Source organism: Homarus americanus, unplaced genomic scaffold (genome assembly GCF_018991925.1).
Source record: "Homarus americanus isolate GMGI-L3 unplaced genomic scaffold, GMGI_Hamer_2.0 scaffold55640, whole genome shotgun sequence".
NCBI classification, from domain to species: Eukaryota; Metazoa; Arthropoda; class Malacostraca; order Decapoda; family Nephropidae; genus Homarus; species Homarus americanus.
The window spans coordinates 1,013,074-1,027,951 of record NW_024713650.1 but is presented as its reverse complement, the minus strand read 5'-3'; the positions used below and the strand labels follow the sequence as shown (position 1 = coordinate 1,027,951).

The following is a 14,878-nucleotide window of genomic DNA, read 5'->3' as shown; positions in this document are numbered from 1 at the left end:
TTTTGATTCCACACACACACACACACCTACCCACACACACACACACACACACACACACACACACACACACACCCACACACACACACACACCTACCCACACACCTACCCACACACACACACCTACCCACACACACACCCACACACACACACACACACACACACACACACACCCACACACACACACACACACACACACACACACACACACACACACCCACACACACACACACACACACACACACACCTACACACACACACACACACCCACACACACACACACACACACACACACACACACACACACACACACACACACACACACCCACACCCTACCCACACACACACCACACCTACCCCACACACACACACACACCCCACACACCTACCCCACACACACACACCCCACACACACACACACCCACACACACCCACACACCTACCCACACACACACACACACACACACACGGTGGTAGATCTATAGAATGGTCTACCTCCTGAGTGTTAATTATCACCATATATCTGTGTTGTAAGTAAGTGAACTCAGGAGATATTTCGTAGTCATACCCGGGAGATATTCTTACAACGCAATGTTTGTCTCATGTAATATTAATACTGCATTGTTGATGGTAATTAGGAGTCACCAGGTTGTTCATATTGTTTACTGTTTACTGTTTATATCTTTATTGTTTAAGTGTTTAAGTACGACGCTATTAATATATTGTTTTCTGTTTACATTGTGGCTGTATTATTGTTTATTATGGGACACATACACATACATTTTGATAACCACTTCCCAGCGGCCAGAGTATAAAAGGTAACATTAACACCTAACCTAACCTAACGCTATAACAACCTGTTCGAAATAATCACCGTCCCTCTACCATTCTTCCTCTTCTCTGTGTGTGTGTGTGTGTGGGTGTGTGTGTGTGTGTGTAGTTTTATTTAAGGTTCTCAGACAAACAATAATTTTAAAAATATAATTATATATTTTTATTAATCGACATTCTATTTTTTCTGAAATTATCGAAAATCACAGAACCACAATTATTAGAGCCTATGTTTAATTAGATCAATAATAATAACAATAACAACAAGAACCATATCAACAACAATAATAATAATAGTAATAGTCTAGTAATAATAATAATAATAATAATAACAGTTTTGTATCTAAATAACCAACAACTTAATACAACCAACAACAACAACAACCAACTACCACAAAGGTCAAGTGTTAAGGTCACCACACCAACAGCCACTTGACTTAATATTTGACCTTGACCTCATCTCTTCCCTAACATACCACACTCATCAATTCTTCTGCCAAGTTAGACACACACACACACACACACACACACACACACACACTAAGTGAAACCAATAACCCTTAAGCTTTGTGTTGATAGTATAGAAGGGGAAATGCATGACAGTTATATGACAGTTACATGACAGTTATATGACAAGGATTTGAGTCAGGGAGCTATAGATTTGAGCCAAGTAGCCATAGATTTGAGCCAAGTAGCCATAGATTTGAGTCAGGGGGCCATAGATTTGAGTCAGGGGGACCATAAATTTGAGTCAGGTGCCATAGATTTTACTCAATGGGCCATATATCTGACTCAAAGGGCCATACATCTGACTCAAAGGGCCATACATCTGACTCAAATGGCCATAGAGTGGAGTCACATATTTAACACTCGTAGGAAGGCTGCTGCTGGCCGTTCATGAAGAAGTCGATGATGGATTCAACACTGGTGATGGTTCCTGCTACGAAGCCGACCAACCCAAACAGGCAGATGAGGGCACCCTGTGGACAGTGACCGGTGTTAGTGGACAGTGACGGGTGTTAGTGGACAGTGACGGGTGTTAGTGGACAGTGACGGGTGTTAGTGGATAGTGACGGGTGTTAGTGGACAGTGACGGGTGTTAGTGGACAGTGACGGGTGTTAGTGGATAGTGACGGGTGTTAGTGGATAGTGACGGGTGTTAGTGGACAGTGACGGGTGTTAGTGGACAGTGACGGGTGTTGGTGGACAGTGACGGGTGTTAGTGGACAGTGACCGGTGTTAGTGGGCAGTGACGGGTGTTAGTGGACAGTGACGGGTGTTAGTGGGCGAGACGGGTGTTAGTGGACAGTGACCGGTGTTAGTGGACAGTGACGGGTGTTAGTGGACAGTGACGGGTGTTAGTGGACAGTGACCGGTGTTAGTGGATAGTACCTTAACCTAACTCAAGTTATGATATGTAAACTTAACCTGAAACATAATTTAACTTATGATAACTTCACTTATTAATAACCATGACCCGATTTAACCTGACATGACTTAACCTGGCCTTAACAATCACCCAAAAGAACAAAAGGACACATATTTAACAATAATTTAACTCAATTTAAATTCACTTAACTTAATAGTAACCGTATTTAACCATGGCTCAATTTAACCTAACATAAACTAACCATGACCCAATTTAACCTAACCTGATTTGATCCTGACCTGACTTGATCCTGACCTGACTTAACCCTGACCTGACTTGACCCTGACCTTGATGATGCGCCAGTTGTATTTCCCTGTATTTGGCCAGAAGGTCACTATTTCGACGATGGGAGGGAAGATGAGGGCCAGGGTGGAACTGCTGACTGCCCCCACCAGAGATATAAACAATCCAATGTTGGGGATGGCTGCTGCTAAGACGACTGTTGGAGAGAGAGTGTTGGAGGTGAGTGGTGGAGGTGAGTGGTGGAGGTGAGTGGTGGAGGTGAGTGGTGGAGGTGAGTGGGGTGGGGAGGTGGGGAGGGATAGGGAGGTGTTGGTTGGGGAGAGAGGATAGGGGGTGTTGGTTAGTGGTAAGGAGGAATGAAGTAAAGGATTTTTTTGTAAGTGAAAGGAGAGAGAGAGAGAGAGAGAGAGAGAGAGAGAGAGAGAGAGAGAGGATGTTTGGAGGAGGATGAAGAGAAGATAGAGAGAGAGAGAGAGAGAGAGAGAGAGAGAGAGAGAGAGAGATCCTTATCTGAAATGGTAAACAAAAATAATTACATATAAATTACGACCCATAACAAAATTACAGACCAATTTTCATCTATCTATCTAACTATCTATCTAACTATCTAACTATCTATCTATCTATCTAACACTCTGGGATGCAGGATTTTTAAGGTTATTTGGTATCATTTAATTTCTGTAGTCGATGTCACCGTAATTGAAGCTCCTCGTGACAAGGTAGATGGCTAGAATTGGGTTTCACTGTGTTATCTATAAAGGCTTGTAAGTTCGGGGATTAAAGTTGGTAAGTTCGTGGAATTTACGTAATTCATCCAAAAATTAATCTCTAATGCCCTTACAGGTCAAGAACACCATGCAGGACCTAAAGATGTACTCGGCCACCATCTTGCCCTTGTGTGTGGTGAACCTCCGCGTCACAGTTGGCCGCAGCACCTCGTAAGGGACGTACATCTGTAGAGGGTATGTCATGTAGACCGCCAAAGCCATTAAGATCTTCACCGTCTGCGATAACCTGTGAGTGAAGATAACTGTGAGTAAGATAACATGGAAAGATCGTACTCTAGGTGTCAAATTATATCATACATGGGGGGGTAACTTGTCGTACTCTAAGGATAAAATTATCATATTTGGAGTAACTGCTTGTACTCTAAGGGAAAATTTATCATATGTGGGGTAATTCATTGTACTCTAGGGGTAAAATTATCGTACTCTGGTGAGGATGAGGAGGATAGGACAGGGTAAAGCTATCATACTCAACATATAACACACACACACACACTTACGGTTCACTAGGTGGTAGGTTGAGAGTGATGGAACCTTGTACAAAACTTCCATATCTGAGGTAACCAAAGAACCCCACGCCTGCGTAGAAACACACCACAATCACCATAGCTGTATTCAACACTCCCGTCCATCCGCCAAAAGCTTGAGGTGTTTTCATCTTGTTTTCCAGTGGTAAAACCTTTTTTTTGGGGGGGGGGGGAGGAAATGGAGACTGGGATGAAAAATGAGAAGAAAATTGCGGTACGATGAGGTAACAATGAAAGAAAATGGGGATTGAAATGAAAATTGAAAAGAAAATGGGGTCTGTCTGCAAAATTAAATCGTCTGGCATTAGCTAAATAAAAGAATAAAAATGGCGTCCCTGTATAGTGAAGGGGTTAAAGGCATATCTGGACATTTCTAACCCTTCCGTAACCAACCCCATGCCCATGAAATCACATCTGGGCATTACACACCTTTATAAACTCTCATCTGGGCATTACTACCCCACTGTACTCACCAATCCAATGCCCTCAAAGGCGTAGATAGCTGAGCCGAAGTATAGAGGGAGGGTGGAAAATCCGGCAAAGGCAGGCAGCTCTTCCTGGACGTGTGGCAGATCTCTCAACATGTAGTAGAAGCAGATGGTGATGCCTATTATCTGGACAGCCCCAGCCATGAGCGACACCGGTGCTAGGTACTGTGTTAGTAAGATGAACTCAGGGTGTTAGTAAGGTGAACTCAGGGTGTTAGTAAGGTGAACTCAGGGTGTTAGTAAGGTGAACTCAGGGTGTTAGTAAGGTGAACTCAGGGTGTTAGTAAGGTGAACTCAGGGTGTTAGTAAGGTGAACTCAGGGTGTTACAAGGTGGTTTTAATACGTTTTCAGCACATAATAAGGAGTACCTACCTTGATGTGAGGAATGTAGAGAGATAACCTACCTTGAGGTTAGGGATGTAACAGATGAGAAGGATTGGTAATATTATAATCCCCATATAACCATATACCGAGATACTGCTCCCGCTCGGTAACATACACTCGATAGCCTGTGGGAAGAAACACCTTTAGAATGGCCTATCCACATTTATCCATTCTCGTTTGTTCATATATACACCTTTTAACCATCGTACTCAAGGGTTAAACCATCGTACTCAAGGGTTAAACCATCGTACTCAAGGGTTAAACCATCGTACTCAAGGGTTAAACCATCGTACTCAAGGGTTAAACCAACGTACTCCTGTGCTGTGGCGATGAGTCTCTTTGTTATCTTGTGGTAGCCTTCGATACATAGAGGCTCCCTATATCAAAGTAAAGCCTCTCGCTGTGTAATAGAGGGTATAAGTATAGCTGGAAGGTATAGCTCATACGTCTGGAGGTATAACTGGGGGCATAACTGGAGGTATAACTGGGAGCATAACGGGAGGAATAACTGGGAGCATAACGGGAGGAATAACTGGGAGCATAACGGGAGGAATAACTCACCTGCATCAGATTTTGGGGGATGAAGACGGCATAGACGCAGCAGAAGCCGACCTGGGTGATGATGAGGAAGGTTGTGATGATGTATCTGACGGTGTTGGCCCACTTACGGCACCCTTCAGGACCCAACCTGAAGGCCGCCTCCGCTGTCTCCTCGTAGCTAAGGGCCGACTTCCCTGCCCGCTTACACAATTCCTTGGAACTCCTTAGCTGTTGGCACCCACCGTATAGTGCCAGGGTGAGCCATGAGTAGTGCCAGATTAAGGGAGAGAAAATATTAACCCTGAGTGGAAAGATGGTTAGGTTAGGTTAGGTTAGCAGCCAATGAACAGGTGTTGAATAAATATCCACTGGGAAATGTGTCTACCTGATATTGATAAAGACTTTGTTATTATTGTCATCTAAGTTTACAAGAGGATAAGGGATCCTCTCTGACCATATTAGTTGTACACGATGGTATTTCAAGGTTAAGTTCATGAGGATTTTATACATGGAGAGAGATAACAAGACATTAAAATATGGCTTATATCTTACCAGCATTTGCATACAGTGGATACAAATGACACCCATAATAGGTATCCCAGCAAACCCGACCCACAGCCCTGCGTTCATAAAGGCTTCAGGCATAGCGAGGAGACCTGTGCCTACGTTCCCCTTCAGTACATGGATCAGCGTCTCGAGGTTCCTGAAATGTGACAGAGACTGAAACACAGATATTGGTGTGGTTGGGTTTGGTTGGGTTAGGTTTGCTTAGGTTAGATTAATCTACGTTTAAATTAGGTTAGGTTAGGTCAACAATAAGGTAATTCTACTTCATATTATCCTCAGTAACTCACGTGGTTGGATGTGGAATGTCCCTTTTCACTGGGACATCACTGGCGTTATTGATGTCCCCTTCTGGTAGGACACTGCTGATGGCTCCTACCTGAGTGTCCCTCTCTTGTAGCGTTGGACCGGCCCACCTGTCCTGTTCCTGTAAGGGGACATGGGGACACTTATTATACTATCTAGGACATGTGGAAACCTCTTACTGCGAGAGAGAGAGAGAGAGAGAGAGAGAGGGGATTGATGTGTCTGTTTATGTGTGTGTATGTGTGTGACCGTGAGAGATAGACAGACAGACAGACAGACAGGCGAGAGAGAAAGAGAGGGAGGAAGGTTCATGTGTTTATGTGTATGTGTGTGTGAGAAAGAGAGATAAGCAGATAGACAGAAACAGACAGACAGACAGACCCTCCCTCCCCCAAATTTAATCACTGTCGTTCATATCTATAAAGGTCAAAAGGTCATATAAGATCACATTAAACTGACCTTTATATCAACAGCAGCAGTAATGACCCCTGGACCTGGCCTGGTGATTGGCTCGTTCTGTAAGGGTGATTAAGGTCATTAGCACACAGGAAAGACTCGTACTCAAATGCGACTCAAGTTCTTGCTTTTTTTTGGGGGTGAACTCGGACGTAAATTTTAAGTCCAGATGAAAATAAGAGAGAGAGAGAGAGAGAGAGAGAGAGAGAGAGAGAGAGAGACTATTTTGTTTTGGCAGTAAATTCAGTCGCAAGTGAATACCTATGGTGGTAGTGACTGTCGAATGGTGGTAGTGACTGTCGAATGGTGGTAGTGACTGACGAATGGTGGTAGTGACTGACGAATGGTGGTAGTGACTGTCGAATGGTGGTAGTGACTGTCGAATGGTGGTAGTGACTGACGAATGGTGGTAGTAACTGACGAATGGTGGTAGTAACTGACGAATGGTGGTAGTAACTGACGAATGGTGGTAGTAACTGACGAATGGTGGTAGTAACTGTCGAATGGTGGTAGTAACTGACGAATGGTGGTAGTGACTGACGAATGGTGGTAGTGACTGGAAGAATGGTGGTGTAACTGACGAATGGTGGTAGTGATCCGACGAATGGTGGTAGTGACTGACGAATGGTGGTAGTAACTGACGAATGGTGGTAGTAACTGACGAATGGTGGTAGAACGACAATGGTGGTAACTGACGAATGGTAGTAACTGACGAATGGTGGTAGTAACTGACGAATGGTGGTAGTGACTGACGAATGGTGGTAGTAACTGACGAATGGTGGTAGTGACTGAAGAATGGTGGTAGTAACCGACGAATGGTGGTAGTGACTGACGAATGGTGGTAGTAACTGACGAATGGTGGTAGTGACTGAAGAATGGTGGTAGTAACTGACGAATGGTGGTAGTGACTGAACGAATGGTGGTAGTGACTGACGAATGGTGGTAGTAACTGACGAATGGTGGTAGTAACTGACGAATGGTGGTAGTAACTGACGAATGGTGGTAGTAACTGACGAATGGTGGTAGTGACTGAAGAATGGTGGTAGTAACTGACGAATGGTGGTAGTGACTGACGAATGGTGGTAGGTGACTGACGAATGGTGGTAGTAACCGACGAATGGTGGTAGTAACCTGACGAATGGTGGTAGTAACCGACGAATGGTAGTAACTGACGAATGGTGGTAGTAACTGACGAATGGTGGTAGTAACTGACGAATGGTGGTAGTGACTGACGAATGGTGGTAGTAACTGACGAATGGTAGTAATCGACGAATGGTGGTAGTAACTGACGAATGGTGGTAGTGACTGACGAATGGTGGTAGTAACTGACGAATGGTGGTAGTAACTGACGAATGGTGGTAGTAACTGACGAATGGTGGTAGTAACTGACGAATGGTGGTAGTGACTGACGAATGGGTGGTGACTGACGAATGGTGGTAGTAACCGACGAATGGTGGTAGTGACTGACGAATGGTGGTAGTACTCGAATGGTGGTAGTAACTGACAGATGGTGGTAGTAACGACGAATGGTGGTAACTGACGAATGGTGGCAGTAACTGTCGATGAATTGATGTGACTGACGAATGGTGGTAGTAACTGTCAGATGGTGGTAGTGACTGACGGATGGTGGTAGTGACTGACAGATGGTGGTAGTAACTGACGAATGGTGGTAGTAACCGTCGAATGGTGGTAGTGCTGACGAATGGTGGTAGTAACTGACAAATGGTAACTGACAAATGGTGGTAGTATGACGAATGGTGGTAGTAACTGACTAACTGACGAATGGTGGTGTGACTGACGAATGGTGGTAGTAACTGACGGATAGTGGTAGTAACTGACGAATGGTGGTAGTAACTGACAGATGGTAGTGACGAATGGTGGTAGTAACTGACGAATGGTGGTAGTAACTGACGAATGGTGGTGATGACTGACAAGATGGTGGAAGTGATGACTGACGATGGTGGTAGTAACTGACGACGATGGTGGTAGTAACTGACCAATGGTGGTAGTAATGACAAATGGTGGTGACTCGAATGGTGGTAGTAACTGACGAATGGGTGGTACTGACGAATGGTGGTAGTAACTGACGAATGGTGGTAGTGACTGACGAATGGTAGTGATAGATGGTGGTAACTATCGAATGGTGTTGACAGATGGTGGTAGTGACTGACGAATGGTGGTAGTAACTGACAAATGGTGGTAGTGACTGACAAATGGTGGTAGTAACTCAGATGGTGGTAGTGAGCAGATGGGTGGTGGTGACTGACGGATGGTGGTAATGACTGACGAATGGTGGTAGTAACTGACGGATGGTGGTCGATGGTGGTGAGTGACTGACAGATGGTGGTGAAGTGACTGACGAATGGTGGTAGTAACTGACGAATGGTGTAGTGACGACGAATGGTGGTGTGACTGACGAATGGTGGTGATGACTGCAAATGGTGGTGGTGACTGACAGATGGTGGTAGTGACTGACCAGATGGTGGTGGTGACTGACGAATGAGGTGGTAGTGACGGAAGGGTGGTTGGTAACTGACGAATGGTGGTGGTGACTGACAGATGGTGGTGGTGACTGACGAATGGGTGGTGACAGATGGTGGTGAATGGTGGTGACTGAATGGTGGTAGTAACTGACGAATGGTGGTAGTGACTGACCAGATGGTGGTATTGGCTGTCGAGGATGGTGGTAGTAACTGACAGATGGTGGGTGATATGATGATCGAATGGTAGTGATGACGAATGGTGGTAGTGACTGATGGGTGGTAGTGAACTGACGAATGGTGGTATGATGACTGACGGATAGTGGTAGTGGACTGACGGATGGTGGTGGTGACTGACGAATGGTGGTAGTGTGACGAATGGTGGTAGTGACTGACGAATGGTGGTGGTATGACGACGAATGGGTAGTGACTGACAAATGGTGGTAGTAACTGAATGGTGGTGGTAACTGACGAATGGTGGTAGTAACTGACGAATGGTGGTAGGAGTGGGCTGTGACAGATGGTGGTAGTGACTGACCAGATGGTGGTAGTAACTGACAGATGGTGGTAGTAACTGACGAATGGGGTAGTAACTTGACGAATGGTGGTAGTGACTGACAGATGGTGGTAGTGACTGACAGATGGTGGTATTACTGACGAAATGGTGGTAGTAACTGACAGATGGTGGTAGTGACTGACGAATGGTGGTAGTGACTGACGAATGGTGGTAAGTTGACCAATGGTGGTAGTAACTGACAGATGGTAGTAATGACAATGGTGGTAGTGACTGTCGAATGGTGGTAGTAACTGACGAATGGTGGTAGTAACTGACAATTAACTGCAGTAATTATGTCTTAAAGTTAAATTTTTTTGAAGTGCGTAGAAGAAAATTGTCCATATATGTCAAGTTTCATCTCCTACGGGTACAACTCGTTATCTCACCGGACTAATATACCGTTGAACAAGAGTTCTTCCTGCAAAGTTTGTTTGTTATGTTTCACTATTTCCAACAGACGTTAACCCAAAATCTCTCTCTCTTTCTCTCTCTCTCTCTCTCTCTCTCTCTCTCTCTCTCTCTCCTCTCTCTCTCTCTCTCTCTCTCCTCTCTCTCTCTCTCTCTCTCTCTCTCTCTCTCTCTATAATTTATCTATACCTGCATCACCCAATCAGCTGTACTTAAGTGTGTGACGTAGAACCAAACCAGGTAACCCACCCCTATATCACTGTCTGTCTGTCTGTCTCTCTGTCTCTGTCTGTCTCTCTGTCTCTGTCTGTCTGTCTGTTTTAGGTGAGATTAATTATTTTTAATGGCTCTAATTTTGTTCCACACTTCTGCTAGACTGGTTGTTTTACTTATCTGTAATTTTTAAAGGGGAAGGTCAAGGGCGATAACTACTGCGTGTGTGTGTGTGTGTGTGTGTGTGTGTGTGTGTCTGATTATCAGTAAGGGTCGCCAACAGAAGGTGGTCGCGTTAAAATCAATTAATTGGCAACACTGCCTACTCTCTCTCTCTCTCTCTCTCTCTCTCTCTCTCTCTCTCTCTCCCAATATCTCTCTCTCTCTCTCTCTCTTCTCTCTCCTCTCTTCACCCCAACAATAAACTCTTTAGTCATCTTCACTCCTCCCTTGAATAACATCATAATTCAATAACCTCCTTGAATACAATAACACATATTAGACTATAACACTTGCTCATGGTCTAATAACACACTCCCATGGTCAATACCTCCCTTGACACAATAACACCTCCCTTAGATAAAATAACACCTCCCTTGAGTACAATACCACCTCCTTGAAGTACTCACCTCCCTTGAGTACACAACTACATCTGTGCTGACCCATCAAATCTGTACTCACCTCCTCTGTGCCTCCATCACCTCCCTTGACTACAATAACACTCCCTTGACTACAATAACACACTCCCTTGACTACTAATACCCCCTTGACTACAATAACACCTCCCAACTACAATAACACCTCCAGAAGGTCCAATAACTCCTTGACTACATACATACTCCTTAAGTACAATAACACTCCTTGACTACAATAACACACTCCTTGAGTACAATTACATAACCACAACTTAAAACACCACCATTATTTTTTAAGATAACCAATTTACACAATCCCATGTTATATAAAGTGTTATCTTACGACCTATAAAACAGCTATCGTGAAATGTTATCTTAGTCGTGATTATCGTCATGATCTCGTTATCATTACCAGAGATTATATGTCACAAAACGATACCCGTCGAGAGATAACACTAACAAGACGGTATCAATCAGTATCTACAGTATATATAAGGAACAGACAGATAGACGAAGATAGAGATAGAGAGATAGACAGAGAAAGATAGAGATAGAGAGATGGACAGAGAAAGATAGAGATAGAGATAGACGGAAAGATGAGAGATGAGATGGACAGAGAAGGATAGAATGAGGGATGAGAAGATAGAGATAGAGATAGACAGAAAGATAGAGAGATAGAGATGGACAGAGAAAGATGAGATAGAGGGATGAAAGATATAGATAGAGATAGACAGAGAGAGATGAGAGATGGAGATGAAAGAGAAAGATGAGAGATGAGAAAGATGAGATGAGAGATGAACAGAGAGATGAGATAGAGAGATAGACAGAGAAAGATGAGAGATGAGAGAGGGATGAGAAAGATGAGAGATAGAGATGAACAGAGAGAAGATGAGATAGAGATAGACGAGAAGATGAGATGAGAGAGATGAGATGGGATAGACAGAGAGATAGAGATGAGAGATAGACAGAAGATAGAGATGAGATAGACAGAAAGATGAGATGAGATGGACGAAGATAGAGAGAGGGATAGAGAAGATGAGATGAGATAGACAGAGAAAGATAGAAGTAGAGATAGACGGAAAGATAGAGATAGAGAGAGGGATGAAGATAGAGAGATGAGGGATAGAAAGATAGAGATAGAGAGATAGACAGAGAAAGATAGAGATAGAGAGATGGACAGAGAAAGATAGAGATAGAGAGATAGAAAGATAGAGATAGAGAGATGGACAGAGAAAGATAGAGATAGAGAGATAGACAGAGATAGAGATAGAGATAGACAGAGAAAGATAGAGATAGAGAGATAGAGAAAGATAGAGATAGAGAGAAGACAGAGATAGAGATAGAGAGATGGACAGAGAAAGATAAATAGACAGTCACAGAAGACAGATAGACAGACATATCCTATATTTGTTCTGATAGACAAGGTAATTTACATATGTGCACAGATACGTTCACAGATACGTTCATACACACAGATACGTTACAGGACGTTTCATACACAGGCCTAGATCGTTCATACACTGGATTCACAGGACGTTCATACACACAGATACGTTCACAGGGACGTTCTTACACACACACTCAGAGACGTTCATACACCAGATACGTAGGGACGTTCATACACACAGGTACACTCACAGATACGTTCCTACACACAGATGCGTTCACAGGGACGTTCATACACAGCAGATACGTTCACAGGGACGTTCATACACGCAGATACGTTCACAGGACGTTCTACACAGATACGTTCACAGGACGTTCATTACACAGGTACACTCACAGATACGTCCTAACAGGTCGTCAGGGACGTTCATACACACAGATACGTTCACAGGGACGTTCATACACACAGGTACACTCACAGATTCGTTCATACACACACAGATACGTTCACAGGTACGTTCATACACACAGATACGTTCACAGGGACGTTCATACACACAGGTACACTCACAGATACGTTCATACACACAGATACGTTTACAGGGACGTTCATACACGCAGATACGTTCACAGGGACGTTCATACACACAGATACGTTCACAGGGACGTTCATACACACAGATACGTTCACAGGGACGTTCATACACACAGGTACACTCACAGATACGTTCATACACACAGATACGTTCACAGGGACGTTCATACACGCAGATACGTTCACAGGGACGTTCATACACGCAGATACGTTCACAGGGACGTTCATACACACAGACACGTTCACAGGGACGTTCATACACACAGGTACACTCACAGATACGTTCATACACACAGATACGTTCACAGAGACGTTCATACACACAGACAAACACAGAAACACCTACTAACCTTTGGCTCCATGTTATTGCTGGGGCGAGGTATAATAAGTTCTTTTGATGCCTCTCCTCTTCAGAGCTGAGCCTTGATAGTGGATCGTGTGTCTCTCCTTCTGGTTTATGGGTGGGAGCTGGGTTACGAGTTTTGCTGACAGCCTCAAGATATACGAGTGATGTGCTGAGAGGCTTTTTGTAGTGTTGAGATGCACTGGGATGATTTCTGTAGCCTCAAAGATGTACTGGGAGGCTTTCTGTAGTTTAATTTTATACTTGAAAGTCTTTCGTTAATAGCTTTCATCTCTCTTGGGGTCTGAGCTCACACGGGGATTCATTCTTCAGCTTCTATTAATACGTGAGATAATTTGTATAGTCTTGTATAGTGGTTTAGTGAGTGTGGGATTCATGCTATATAACACTTGGAATGATTTCTGTTTTGTTTTTACACTGAAATTAATTAAGAAAGTTTGTGACGTTTACCTTGATCTGTCTGTGTGAAAGAAGAGTTTTTTGACCTTGAGATTCTACGGTCAATAGAGACTGCGTTGAATGTGGCTGATTGGTGACCGATTTTGCCCTTCTCATTGGTCTTCCAGTACTCGGGATGGTTTGTTTCTACGTCCAGTGGAGATGAAACTTGACAGACTTCCACTATTAGGTCTTGGAATCTACCTTCTAACTCTATATTTAATTACAGTTAGATATTATTAATGTTATCTTGTAAGAGTCCTCCTCCTCCTCCCCATTTCTCCGTCATGAATTCAACACAGTTTCGATCGATTTCTTTGCTATCTATACTCAAATGCTGTGACGACTTTCAGACTCGGAATTTCTTATAGGATCGCCAGTACGGACGAAGGTATGGACGTCAGTGAGAGAAGAACGCAGAAGGAGAATCAACGGGAGAAATATAGGGAAGTCGACGGCCTCACTGATGGGAAAGGAAGAGTGACTAGAGCTCTCCCAGTACTGATGGAATGAGTCGGTATGCTGTGAACCCTTGGGCTATCTATCAGCCTCCTCTTACCCCCCTCAACTGCTATTACACAAACCACTGATTGAGTAAATAAGATAATTCAGATAACACGATCAGATTGTTCCACACTTTCTATGATGATTGACTCCTCCCAATTATCAAGGAGGGAAGGGGAGAACGAGAGGGTTACAAGATAGCCTCCACTAACATCAGTAGAGGCAAAATGGGGGACTCTCTTTTTTTAATTCCCCACAGAGGAGACCCCGTGTACTTTGCCCTGAAAATGAACTGACGGATTGACACACTCTACAGGGGAGGAGGTTTCAAAGGCATTGTATTGGTGTGTGTCATAATGTTTGTGTTCCCTGATAATAATTAGATTGATACCTGTAAATATTCGGTAAAAATTCACCATGGAAGTTTACATTGAATCATCTTGTATATAGACCCTGCAGGTATACACATAGAGAGAACAGGTATATACAAATCACATAGAGAGACAATACAGGTATACAAATAGATTTACGCAATACAGGTAGGTAGTCATACACAAGTACATAGACGCTTCAGATAAACAAAGGGTGCGAAACAGTTAGTCACTTGAAGTAAGTAGAACCTAGAAGACCCTCACAAGGTTATTTCCCAGTAAGGTAGTCAGATGAACCCATTAGTGTCTCGTTGGTACCGTACTGTTGTTACCATATGTGTGTATAGAGGGTTTGTGATGCGCTAAAAAATATGCAT

General features: G+C 43.7%; 1 protein-coding gene across 3 annotated transcripts; it reads right to left on the bottom strand.

Annotated features, from left to right (window-relative positions):
- Window positions 1-205: 205 nt before the first annotated feature.
- Window positions 206-14,179, bottom strand: LOC121872614 (proton-coupled amino acid transporter-like protein pathetic). Of its 3 annotated transcripts, none has more exons than XR_006090125.1 (12): window positions 13,175-14,179; window positions 6,555-6,611; window positions 6,080-6,216; window positions 5,778-5,928; window positions 5,247-5,453; window positions 4,706-4,810; window positions 4,286-4,465; window positions 3,786-3,964; window positions 3,342-3,514; window positions 2,545-2,696; window positions 1,336-1,808; window positions 206-244 (listed from the first exon to the last, which is right to left on the bottom strand). XR_006090125.1 is itself a non-coding variant. In XM_042375520.1 (12 exons), the coding sequence occupies exons 2-12, from the start codon at window positions 13,184-13,186 to the stop codon at window positions 1,692-1,694; spliced, it is 1,470 nt and encodes a 489-aa protein (XP_042231454.1). In that variant the 5' UTR covers window positions 13,187-13,503; window positions 13,639-14,179; the 3' UTR covers window positions 988-1,691. The 3 variants fall into 3 exon arrangements, 2 of the variants coding, with proteins under 2 accessions (XP_042231454.1, XP_042231441.1); XM_042375520.1 differs by lacking the exon at window positions 206-244 and having other exon boundaries at window positions 988-1,808; window positions 13,175-13,503; window positions 13,639-14,179; XM_042375507.1 differs by lacking the exon at window positions 206-244 and having other exon boundaries at window positions 988-1,808.
- Between the last annotated feature and the right edge of the window lie 699 nt (window positions 14,180-14,878).